We start from the raw sequence: 12005 nt of genomic DNA, 5'->3' as shown, positions 1-12005 counted from the left end.
AGCGGCCATGGCTCACGGGCCCAGCCGCTCCGCGGCATGCGGGATCCTCCCAGCCCGGGGCACGAACCTGCGTCCCCTGCATCAGCAGGCGGACTCTCAACCACTGCGCCACCAGGGAAGCCCCTGAACCAGTTTTTTTTAAGATTTGCCAACTCTGCCACTCCCTCCACATTTACCCTTCTCCTTCATTCATTTATCTCATTTATTATCAGTGTCAACTCATGAATTCCAATTTTTTTCAGTGGTTTATAATTGATTCCTGTCCTAAATAATTTTCATATTCAAATTGTCCCTTATTTGGCCAATGGGAGCCTATTCAAAGTTGTTTCTCTGGGTGTTTCTGAGGTCTCCCATCATTTTTTAAGCACTTCCTTATTTTCTAGCATAGCAGGATATTCTAGATTCATCTTGTTCCAGTCTGGGATTCAACCATTTCTCTACCAAGCCCTGTTTTTTTTTTTTTAAGTAGGTAACAGTGTTAGAGACCAAGATTTAAGTGTGCTCATTGCTACTGGGGTGTCTTTGCTTCTAGGCCCTGTCAGCAGAGAGTTAGGCATTTGTTTTGGGTTCACACTGACACCTGAAATTCCAGGCCAGCCCCATGGGGTTCTTCCTCACTTTCCCTCATCTCATATTTTTATTTCCCTTCTTCCAAACAGTAAGTACTCTGGTTCCCAACAACATTATTTACTCATTTGCTCGATTCTACAATACACCTAAAAATTTCAGAATTGCTTCACCCATACCACTATCAAAAAACCTTCTAAGATGAGTTTAGGGTTTATTGGCAGTCCTGCCCCTTTCACCCCAAGCGCAGGTATATAATCAAATATGTTCAAAATTGTCCTGGCTTAGTTTTTTCCGCCTTTGGTGTGGTTGTGTTACTGAAGTAAGCCAATAAGTTTGGTTCATTTGCTTCTAGTTCTTTTTTCTCTCCCCATACTTACTAACTTAATTTTTTGAAAATGTAGAACATCAGTATGCTTCTAAAACATCAAAACCATGCAAAAAGGTATACGCAGAGAAGTGTCATTCCCTTATTCCCTTTCCTGTCCAGGCTACCTTGTTCTCCCATCTCCTATAGGTGATTGGCTTTGTTTTCTGATTTAGTCTTAGTGTGTTTATTTTTGTAAAGATAAGCCTGTGTGTGTGTGTGTGTGGTGTGGTGTGTATATGTTATTTCCTCTTATACAAAATACAGCATACTGTATATACTTTGTCTTTTCCATCTAACAGTATGTTCTAGAAATGACTCCATATCAGGATTACTCCATATCAGATCATAGAGATCCTCCTTACTCAGGCTTGTTTGTTTGTTTTATTTAAACAGCTGCATAGTACTCCATTTTGTGTGGGTACCATGGTTTTTTGTTTTGTTTTTTAAAAATATTTATTTATTTGCACCAGGTCTTAGTTGCGGCATGCGGGATCTTTAGTTGTGGCATGCAGAATCTTTAGTTGTGGCACTTGGGATCTTTTTTTATTAGTTGTGGCATGCGGGCTCTTAGTTGCGGCATGAGGGATCTAGTTCCCTGACCAGTGATTGAACCCGGGCCCCCTGCATTGAGAGTGCAGAGTCTTAACCACTGGACCACCAGGGAAGTCCTGTGGGTACCATAGTTTATTTAACCAGTTTCTTGTGTTTGCCATTTAGGTAGTTTCCAGTATTTTGCAGTTAAAAATACTATTGCAGTGACTAACCTTGTGCATGTGTATTTTTGTATTGTGGGAAGTGTATCTTCAGGATAAATTCCTTAAAAGGGATCGATCACTTGCTGTGTCCAGGAGAAATGCATATGTAGTTTATTGCCAAATTTTTCTCAATAGGTGTTATTCCATTTTACATTCCTCCCAGTAGTGTGTGTGTGCACTTGTTTGCCCATAGCCTCACCAGTAGAGTGTGTTGTCAGGTTTTGGATGCTACAGTATTTATGTGGATGAATCACATGAACCATCCCTTACAAAAGATTTATCTTTGTTTTTCTGTTTACAAAAATGATATACGCTTGTTTTTAAAATTTCAGAATGAGGGAATTCCCTGGCGGTCCAGTGGTTGGGACTCTGCACTTCCACTGCAAGGGGCACAGGTTTGATCCCTGGTCGGGGAACTAGGATCCCACAAGCCGCGCAGTGCAGCCAAAAAAAAAATGTTCAGAATGAAATACATGGTGTAAAAGTGGGTGTTCCCCTTAATCTCATGTGAGAATAAAGCACTGAGATATAGTTTTCCTCAAAAATTTTTTGGCCTTATGTTAATCTGTGTGTTACTATTCTTTATTTTTATAAATAGGATTATATCATATATTACTGTTTAGCAGTTTATTTAATGTATTTCTGAGATCTTTACATACTAATACATACAGGTCTTCCTCACTCTTTTTAAAGGGCTTATAAGTATTTCATTATGTTGATATACCATATTTCTTTAAATTCTACGGAACCAAGTGAATTTAGTTTTAATTTTTGCTGTGGTGAACTGTGCACTTCTTTATAAACACATCTGTACACACTTATGTGAATATTTCTGTTGAAAAAAATCCCTAGAAGTGGAATTGCTATGGCAAAGTCATGAATCCTTAATTTTAATTATGTATCACCAAACTACTCCAAAATGGTTGTACGTATTTATCCTTATGGTGACCACACATGCGACTGTCCTAAACCAGCTCTCTATGCTTCTCTGCTGTCTCAGTTGGGAAAGCCGCTGGAGGAGTGGTTGGAGAAGACGTTGCCTGGCAGTGACTGGACACCTAACGCCCGGTTCATCATTCGTTCTTGGCTTCGGGATGGCCTCAAGCCACGCTGCATAACCCGAGACCTCAAGTGGGGAACCCCTGTGCCCTTAGTAGGTTTTGAGGACAAGGTAAAAACGCTATGCTTTATTCATATCTCATATTATTCAGCCTTGCTTGGGATTGAAACCCTGGGCTAGCAGAACAGACTTGATTGTGTCTTGATTCAGTCTGAGGCTTTGGGTTGGCAAGGTTTTCCCAGTGTTCTTGCATCTTACTGTGTCTCCTCCCTCCTGACCCTCCAGGTATTCTATGTCTGGTTTGATGCCACCATTGGCTACCTGTCCATCACAGCCAACTACACAGACCAGTGGGAGAAATGGTGGAAGAACCCAGAACAAGTGAGCAGTTCTTTGTTAGCCTGTCAAAGATCTGGGGAGGGTGCGTGTATAGTGGGGTGGTTAGGGGTGGGTAGCTGATCTTTCTTGGGCCTTTGAAGAGGATGTCAGGAGCTCTGTCTCCCAATTATATTCCATAGGTGAGCCTGTATCAGTTCATGGCCAAAGACAATGTTCCCTTCCACGGCTTAGTCTTTCCTTGTTCAGCCCTAGGAGCTGAGGACAACTACACTTTGGTCAGCCACCTCATTGCTACAGGTACCCTGGGAGATTGGAGAGGGGGATGTTCTTAGGGAATGAGGGCCAAGACAGTACTTGGAAGAAACTCCTGGAGAGGTGCTAGGTCTTGAGTTAGGAGTTGAGATGGAATAGGAAACAATTAGAACATGGAAGCTCAACGCAGAAAAAGGAAACGGCTTTCCTGGTGGCGCAGTGATTGAGAGTCCGCCTGGCGATGCAGGGGACACAGGTTCGTGCCCTGGTCCAGGAGGATCCCACATGCCGCAGAGCAGCTGGGCCCGTGAGCCATGGCCGCCGAGCCTGCGTGTCCGGAGCCTGTGCCCCGCAACGGGAGAGGCCACAACAGTGAGAGGCCCGCCTACCGCAAAAAAAAAAAAAAAGAAAAAGGAAACAAGAACCTGAAGAGAGCAAAAGTCCAAAGCTAAATTTTGTAATGGGTAGAAGTAAACAGAAGACCAGAATGCAGAGGAAGGATCTCCCAAGTTCTGTGCAGGCCAGCTACTCTAGAACTGAGGTTGAGGGAGAGGACAGAAGAGTTAGTGGGTCAGAGAGGAAGGACATGATTTTTTTTTTTTATACAGCAGGTTCTTATTAGTTATCTATTTTATACATATTAGTGTATATATGTCAATCCCAATCTCCCAGTTCATCCCACGAGGAAGGACATGATTTGAACAGATGGTTCTCATTCTCCTTCTCTGTCCAGAATACCTGAATTACGAGGATGGGAAATTCTCTAAGAGCCGGGGTGTAGGAGTGTTTGGGGACATGGCCCAGGACACAGGGATCCCTGCTGACATCTGGCGCTTCTATCTGCTGTACATTCGGCCTGAGGGTCAGGACAGTGCCTTCTCCTGGACAGACATGTTGCTCAAGAATAATTCTGAGCTGCTTAACAATCTGGGCAACTTCATCAACAGGTGGGACCTGGTGAGGGGTGAGAGTCAGCAGATGAGCCTGGGGTGGGGCTAGTAGGCCACGTATGCTTGGGGCAAGTTAGTTGTAGAGATGTGATTTAGCAGAGTTGGTCACAAAGTGAATTTTTGTGAATTATTTTCTTATTAATGTTCTTTGTAGAATTGGAAATGTGTTCTTTCCTAGCAAAAAGGTTCACTTGCAGACCACTGAAAAGTTTGGCTTAAGAAGGGGGTTATTTTAGCATAGGGGTAGGAGACTTCTGCTGTACTTTTCAGTTTTGTTACTTCAGGCTCACATTCCATTATCGGTCCCTATTTCAGCTATTCTGCAACCTAAAGAAATATCCTTCATGGCTACACGCGCTTTCAGGTTTGCTCATTAACCACACTGAACAGATAGTCCCTACTAGAGGATTTCTTTTTTTGGTAGCAATTAATGCATATTTCAACGTGATCATTCTGAGTTTTTAACTTCTTAAAAATAAACGGTTGCTTAACTTTATTAGTTCCCTTTATATAAGGGATATCTGTATATAAAACGTCTGTTATGTGCAGACTCATATTCTTTACGGGAGAGGGAGAATAAGGAATTAATTAAGTTTTGCCTTCCAGCTTGAGGGAGCCAGGTGGTTTCAGTTCTGAGAAAATACAGAATTATGAAAATCGTGTCAAATTTCTCTAAGGAGACTGGGCAGTAACTTCTCTTTTCTCTCCCCTCTCCTTCCCTCCTCCCATCCAGAGCTGGGATGTTTGTGTCTAAGTTTTTTGGGGGTTTTGTGCCTGAGATGGTGCTCACCTCTGATGATCGGCGCCTGCTGGCCCATGTCACCCTGGAGCTCCAGCATTATCACCAGCTGCTAGAGAAGGTTCGGTAAGTATCTACACCTCTGTCTCAACTCAGTGATCTGCTGGCATGTTGAGAGCCCCATACTGGTCCTCCCAGAACCTTACACCTTGGCCTGCATCCTTCATTCCCAGGATCCGGGATGCCTTACGCAGTATCCTCACCATCTCTCGCCATGGCAACCAGTACATTCAGGTGAACGAGCCCTGGAAGCGGATTAAAGGCAACGAGGCTGACAGGTAGGTAAGGAGGTAGGGTTGGCTCCAGGAATAAAGTAGCTGGTAGGCTACGTCCTCCTGGGGGTCGTGACTAATATCTTTTCTTCCCCAGACAGCGGGCAGGGACAGTGACAGGCTTGGCAGTGAATATAGCTGCCTTGCTGTCCATCATGCTCCAGCCTTACATGCCCACGGTTAGTGCTACCATCCAGGCCCAGCTGCAGCTCCCACCTCCAGCCTGCAGCATCCTGCTCACAAACTTCCTGTGCACCTTACCAGCAGGACACCAGATTGGCACAGTAGGTCTCTAGATTTGAAAGAGCCAGCCTCTCTCAAAATTCCTGCTTTTGCCAAGCAGCCTCTGGGGAGGGGTCAGGGAAGAACTTAACTTTGGGCATGAGACTCTCATAGCTATTCGAACCCCTTCCCCACTCATCCCCACTCTTCACTTAGGCTTGTTTCTAATATAAAATCCTTAGTATTGGTTTACAAGCCCAGTGTTTTCTGTAGCTCACGTATCCTCACTGTCCTTCATGCCAGGACCCAAGGGGCAGGGAGAATACAAAGTAACCTCAACACAAGGTGATAAAAGTATGTACACCTCTAAGCTTTTGCATCAACCTAGCATCATTAAATAGTTTAAATAATTTTTGACCCTAGTGAATGCTTTTTCTGGATTCTTTACTGAAATCAGCAAGTATTTGCTCAGTGTTACACTCTATAAAAGTTTTTTTCCTAGACCACTGAGTTCCTAAATGTCAGAAGTTGGGGTGGAGAGGCCCTCTATATAGTCTGGTAGAGTTTATACCTAATCAGTGAATGATTCTGGAATTCTTTTTTTCACAGGTCAGTCCCTTGTTCCAAAAACTGGAAAATGACCAGATTGAAAGTCTGAGGCAGCGCTTCAGCGGGGGCCAGGTGAGAAAGCTAAGGACCCACCAACAGTTCGTATCCTCCAGTAGCCCTCACCCATCCCTCTTTCCATCTACTGGCCCTGCTGCTTCCTCACTTCATTTTTCTTTCCTGTCTTAGCTAGAAGAGTCCTTGTCATTAAAGGTAATCACTTTCCCCCTGAGATATTATATAAAACTTGAGGTCGGGGGATGTTTATGGTAGCAGGTGCTAACTCTGTTGTTGATCTCAAGGCAAAAGCATCCCCCAAGCCAGCAGCTGTAGAGACTATGACAACAGCTGGACCACAGCAGATACAAGTGCTGATGGATGAAGTGACCAAGCAGGTACGGAGCTTAAGCCCCATGGGAGGCTGGAAAAGCTGAATCCTAAATAGGTCGTTTCTGCTCTCACTGTTTTGATTCCCCCATCCCCTCTTCTCTTAGGGCAACATTGTCCGAGAATTGAAAGCACAAAAGGCAGACAAGAACCAGGTTGCTGCAGAGGTGGCTAAACTCTTGGATCTGAAGAAACAGTTGGCTCTAGCTGAGGGGAAACCCCTTGAAACCCCTAAAGGCAAGAAGAAAAAGTGAAAATGAGAACTTGGCTCCTAGAAAGTCACTTTAATGGATCTGGACAGTAATAAATAAATGTACAATCTCTATATACATGCCGAGACCCTCTCCTGTCATCTACCCTAAGTTTTCCCCCTACTGAATAGATGGGGGTGGGAGGGGTCCATCGTTGGCACTGGTGAGAAAGTTGTCAGTAGATACTTCCGGGAAGGGTCGGAAGTGGCCCGAGGGGGAAGTGATGGTCCCAGCCGTTCATGCTTGGTGCAGATTAACCATCCGGTCAATCAGAGCTTGGCGAGTCGCCTCCACTTCCCTGGTCAGGCGCTCGATTTCCTGCTTGAGCCGTTCGTTCTCTTCAGCTAGCTGTGCCACTTTTCTTTCATTCTCTTGTTCTTTCTCCTTCATGCGTTGCTTTCCAGCCCGTGCCGGGGACTGGCCACTGTGTTTCCGTTTCCTGGGTCTGTCTTGGTCTTCCTCTTCTTCCTCCTGAGCCGGGGAGCTCTGACTGGAATCCGGAGAGCTGGGGCTCTGGGAGGTGTGCGTGACCGCTGCTCGTCCTGGCTCCTCGGTCAGCCAAGCCAGGGAGGCAGGGTCAAGAGTGGTGAAGGTTTTTGGTTCTTCCTTCAAAGGAATGAGGAAAGGCAGAGTGGGTGTTAATTAGCTGAGGAGGGACGGGCAGTACCCCGCAGCCCCTGCGCCCCCGCCCTGCGTTAGGCCTAGCATTCTTACCTCCTCATTTGTAGGGGGTGAGACATAGGTACCCCCATTTTCATCTGAGGACAGCACCTCCTGCAAGTCCTCATACCAGGCTTCCAGCTCCCAGCTGGACAGTGTCCCAAAGGAGAAAGGCAGTGACTCAGCTGCCATCTCTGTGGCTGGATCAGGCTCTGGGAAAGGACATAGTCAGGACAGTGGGTGGGGGAAGAAGCTCCGCAGAGCCGTCAGTGTGTGGGTCTGCAGGTTGGCACACTGGCCTGCCGCCTGTTTGTTTTGGTAGATAAAAGTTTATTGGAACACAGCCACATCCATTTATTTACATATTGTTTACGGCTGCTTTCATGAGACAACAGCAGAGATGAATAGTTGTGACAGAGACTATTCTGCGTGGCCCTCAACATCTAAAATACTTACTGTCTGACCCTTTAAAATTTACCAACCCCTGATCTAGAATGATATCCGTCTTTGCTTTTGCCCAGCACCTGAAGAAGCAAGTGCCTGGATGTGCATTCTTTTGGGTTCCTAGTAAAAGTCTTCGGCCCCCCTTGGGGAACTCCACTGGTTGTTTCCAGGGGCGGTCACCAGACCATCTGTGCTCCTTTCTCCTCCTGTGTAGGGAGCTTGGGCAAACAGTCCTTGGGTCAGTCTAACCTTGGTGGGGACGGAGGTGTGGTGAGACCTCACCTGACTGCTGACTGCTCACTCAGGGCCAGCTTTCAATTAGGACATGCTCTAAGAATAGTGATTTGGTCACCTTGTGAGGGACAGGTCAGGAGGATGGATGTGGCCTAATAGCAAAAGCCTGCTCAGATTCAAACTGTCCTCTCCCACCTTCTCTAGGTGTCTTCGTAATTTCTTAGGGTCCCAGTAAAGGGGGCCTAAGCAGCAATTCTTAGGAGCTGGTTTTGGGAAAGTGTTGGTTGAGTTTACCTGCTTTCAGGTGTGGTGATGTATGAAGATACACTTCCTTCTGGAACACTGTGGGGATCAAAGATAAATGTTAGCCATTTCTGGAAGGGGGGAGAGAGGCAGGTTCTTTTATCTCCAGCTTCCTACTGCTCCTTCCTTCCTTCTTATAGAGTATAGTTAGTTGTTGGTCCCTGTAGCCATTTCTACAGGACAGAGAAGGACCTGACTTCCTTTATTTTTAGTTGCTGACATTTGTAGTCCTGATTACATAATAGCAAAATCCTGGCCAACTCAACTTTCTCTAGATTTAAGGCAGTCCTCAAATCTGCCAGGGTAAGGACTGGACTACAGGGAAGAGAACAAATCAAGTGGCATTTTCCTAATCCCATTCCCACACTGACATCCTCCAAATGTGTATTTCCAGTCTAGACCTCTCCTGGGACCTCCAACTCTAACTGCTTACTTGCCAGTCTCTTTTTGGATATCTAATATGCATCTCAGACTGAACGTGTCCAAAGACAAACTCCTGCTAATCTTCTCCTTCCAAGGTCTTTCCCGTTTCGGTATACAGCAACTTTAGTTGCTTGAGCCAGAAACCTTGGTATCATCCTTGATTCCTCTCCTCTCACACCCCACAATCCAATCCAAACCACCAGCAAAACTTCTTGAGTCATTCTTCAAAACCCCAGAATCTAAACACGTCTCACCAATTCCACTCTTTCTAATGTAGATCAAGTTACTATCATCTCTCTTGGGTGACTGCAGAAACCTCTTGACAGCAGGTCTCCCAGTTTCTGCTTCTGCAACCCCTCCCAGAGTCTATTCACAACAGCCCCCAAAGTGAGTCTTTTAAAACTTAAGTCAAGGGCTTCCCTGGTGGCGCAGTAGTTGAGAGTCTGCCTGCCGATGCAGGGGACACGGGTTCGTGCCCCGGTCCGGGAAGATCCCACGTGCCGCGGAGCGGCTGGGCCCGTGAGCCATGGCCACTGAGCCTGCACGTCCGGAGCCTGTGCTCCACAACGGGAGAGGCCACAACAGTGAGAGGCCCGCGTACCGCACACACACACACAAAAAAAACACTTAAGTCAGGCTGTGTCATTCCTCTGTTCAAAACCTCATTTCACACATATTAAAAGCTAAAGTCCTTAAAATGGCTTAGAAGGCCCTCCACAAACTGCTCTTTCCTTGCTGTTCTTCTCATTGACCACTCTCCGTCTTGCTCACTCTAGTCCAGCCAACTGGCCTCCTGTTCCCTAAAGATACTATGCATGCTCCCACCTTAGGACCTCTGCTCTTGCTATTCTTTCTCCTGGAAAGCTCTTCCTTCCACATACCACGTGGCTTACTGCCTTGCCTATTTTTAGGTCTTTCATTTAAATATCACCTCAGTCGGAGAATCCCTGACCACCCAGTGTAAACTGTAACCTCCACTCAGCATTCTCTACCCTTCCATGCTTTAGTTTTTTGCTATGGCACTTACATATTTGCTTACTGTATGCCTCTTCCCACTGAAATGTAAGCTCTGTAAGAGATTTTTTTCTCTCTTGTTCATGGATAAATGCTGGGCCCCAAACTTAACCAGCATAGTAGGTGCTGGTTAAATATTTGTTAGGAATCAATGGATAAATCTCCCCAATCTCTCGTAAGGAAAGGAGGACGAAGTCCAGAGGCAGAGTGGCAGCTGCCTATCTCTGGGGACTGTAGATGCAATATCGTCCTCAGTGCTTCTCTACAGGGCTGTCCTCCCTGGGGAACCCCCCTTGCTTTCCAGTGTGTGGGACATAGCTTTCATCAGCAGTGGAGCCCCGAGCCAGAGAGCTGCAGAGCCAAGCAGGGGGCTGACCTGATGCAATGGTTACACAGAGATTAGCTGGAGACAGGACAAGGGGAAAGAGGCAAGGACCAATCCCAGGGGAAGGACAATCCACTGGGGAGACCTCCAAATGGCTTCCCACACTTAAAAGATCCAGGATGCTCTCTTCTGCAGAAGGCTTAGGGACCTCTGGGGAAAAGGAAAACTCATCTCTGCTCCCCGTCCATCGACACCCCTCTTCCCAAAGGCTTGTGTCAGTCAGTCTCTTTTAAGATTCTCTCCTCTGCAAGGGTGCAGAAAGAATGTCCTGTGGAGGGTCCAAAAGCCCCATCTACTGACGTGGCTATGCTGGCCCTGAGACGCTGCGGCTGAGACAGGATTGGGGGTGGGGGTGGGGGAGGATGCTAGTTGGCAAAGTGGCGGCAGCGGCCTGAACCACTGTCAACCAGCCTTCTCGGCGCGGTGATGTGTCCCGTTGCCCCGCCTTCCACCCGGCAGGCCTAACGAGGAGCCCTGGGGTCTGCAACGGGAGAGAAAAAAATCTTCCTAGGGCAGCTGGGGCCCCTTCCCTGAACAGCACAGAGTAAGGCCTATGCTCCGGGCAGTGGTGGGATGCTGCTGTCGTGCGAAGGAAGAGGGATCTGTAAGCACTACTTCTGAATGAAAGCTTCTCATCCCTCCCCCGGACGGTCACTTCACTTCATTGCGGAGGGCGTGGGACCACATCCTTAAGAGCGGATGCCCTAACTTTAAGGGGACAACTGGTGTTCACGAGGATGGGAGGGTAAAAGGTAGATGGGGGAATCAGTACTCGCCTCTCTCCTCAGGTTCCGGCTCTGATTTTGGCTCTGTCGCCGCCACCCGCTCATCTTCAACATGATACACTCTATGCCTTAGACTCAAGCCTCTGACCCGGATAGCGCGGAGCTGAGATCTTTTAATAGGGCCTTGCCCTCCTCTCCGGAGGCGGATCCAGAAGCCTACCAATCATAAAGCGGCACGCCGGCATTGGCCCCGCCTCATACCTTACATCCGCCACTCAGAAGCCCCAAGGCACCGCCCCCATCGCTCCCTCCCGCTTGGGGGTCGACTTAGTGTTGGACCCGGAAGTGGCTTTCGGTCACGAGGCTTCGCGGAGGAGGTGAGTGAGTCATGCGCGCGCGCGGAGGGGAGAGCTGGCGGGGGAGGGGAGGAAAGGGGGGCGGGGATGATGCAATGTTTGGCAACCGGTGTCTGCGCGCGCACGCGCAGGGCACTACAAGGGTGGTGGGAGGTGCGGGGGGGTGGGGGAGAGGAAAGAGGGCGGGGCGCCAGCTCCCGGCACCCAACGGCCCCAACAGCGCTCAACCGTGGTTGCCCCTAGGCTGCTGTGTGAAGCCTCACTGCAGCTTGTCTCTCTCAAGATCTCTTGTTCCGCCCACCTGACTTGAGCCCCAGTTTTACCTCCTCCACAAGAGACTCCCATTTTCTTTGCCCCTCATCCCCTCCCAGCTAAAGGACACAAGGTCTTTTAAACCTCCGTCCTTTGAAAATTTGCATCCAACCACCAGGATTGTTTGCATCTTCTTGAGTCTTCCTAAAGGGGTCCTCTCTTTTAGCTCCCTGGCTCCCTCAAAAGAGGCCAAGTAACTTGAATCCCCTTGGTAGTCATTTTCAGCTCCTCCTCGCTGAAGAGCACCCTTAAACTCTTATCTTTATAAAGTTTTTGATGAGCCCTTGGCAGCCAGAATTCATGTTCTTTGCCGGGTGGC

At 47.6% G+C, this 12005-nt stretch overlaps 2 protein-coding genes and 1 non-coding gene across 4 annotated transcripts in view; 1 reads left to right on the top strand and 2 right to left on the bottom strand.

Moving 5' to 3' along the window:
* The window catches only part of MARS1 (methionyl-tRNA synthetase 1), an 18876-nt gene extending 11966 nt beyond the window's left edge, over positions 1–6910 (top strand). The window contains exons 12-21 of the mRNA XM_007467668.1: positions 2693–2863; positions 3038–3133; positions 3271–3388; positions 4077–4290; positions 5027–5158; positions 5266–5370; positions 5462–5648; positions 6196–6267; positions 6495–6587; positions 6687–6910. Of these exons, the coding sequence (XP_007467730.1) occupies positions 2693–2863; positions 3038–3133; positions 3271–3388; positions 4077–4290; positions 5027–5158; positions 5266–5370; positions 5462–5648; positions 6196–6267; positions 6495–6587; positions 6687–6833 (1335 nt within the window). The 3' untranslated portion in view covers positions 6834–6910. The remainder of the gene's footprint in view (positions 1–2692; positions 2864–3037; positions 3134–3270; positions 3389–4076; positions 4291–5026; positions 5159–5265; positions 5371–5461; positions 5649–6195; positions 6268–6494; positions 6588–6686) is intronic.
* Positions 1529–1601, bottom strand: TRNAE-CUC (transfer RNA glutamic acid (anticodon CUC)). Its single transcript has one exon. It is a non-coding gene; the product is annotated as a tRNA-Glu (tRNA).
* Positions 6844–11167, bottom strand: DDIT3 (DNA damage inducible transcript 3). 2 transcript variants are annotated; one of them, XM_007467670.1, is made up of 4 exons: positions 11070–11167; positions 8463–8510; positions 7545–7796; positions 6844–7436 (listed from the first exon to the last, which is right to left on the bottom strand). In XM_007467670.1, exons 3-4 carry the CDS (start codon positions 7680–7682, stop codon positions 7068–7070), a joined length of 507 nt encoding a protein of 168 aa, XP_007467732.1. In that variant the 5' UTR covers positions 7683–7796; positions 8463–8510; positions 11070–11167; the 3' UTR covers positions 6844–7067. The 2 variants fall into 2 exon arrangements, with proteins under 2 accessions (XP_007467732.1, XP_007467731.1); XM_007467669.1 differs by having other exon boundaries at positions 6852–7436; positions 7545–7702; positions 11070–11161.
* Between the last annotated feature and the right edge of the window lie 838 nt (positions 11168–12005).

Source organism: Lipotes vexillifer, unplaced genomic scaffold (genome assembly GCF_000442215.2).
Source record: "Lipotes vexillifer unplaced genomic scaffold, Lipotes_vexillifer_v1.1 scaffold387, whole genome shotgun sequence".
Taxonomy (NCBI): Eukaryota; Metazoa; Chordata; class Mammalia; order Artiodactyla; family Lipotidae; genus Lipotes; species Lipotes vexillifer.
The sequence above is the reverse complement of the archived record's forward strand: the minus strand, read 5'-3'. Positions and strand labels throughout refer to the sequence as shown.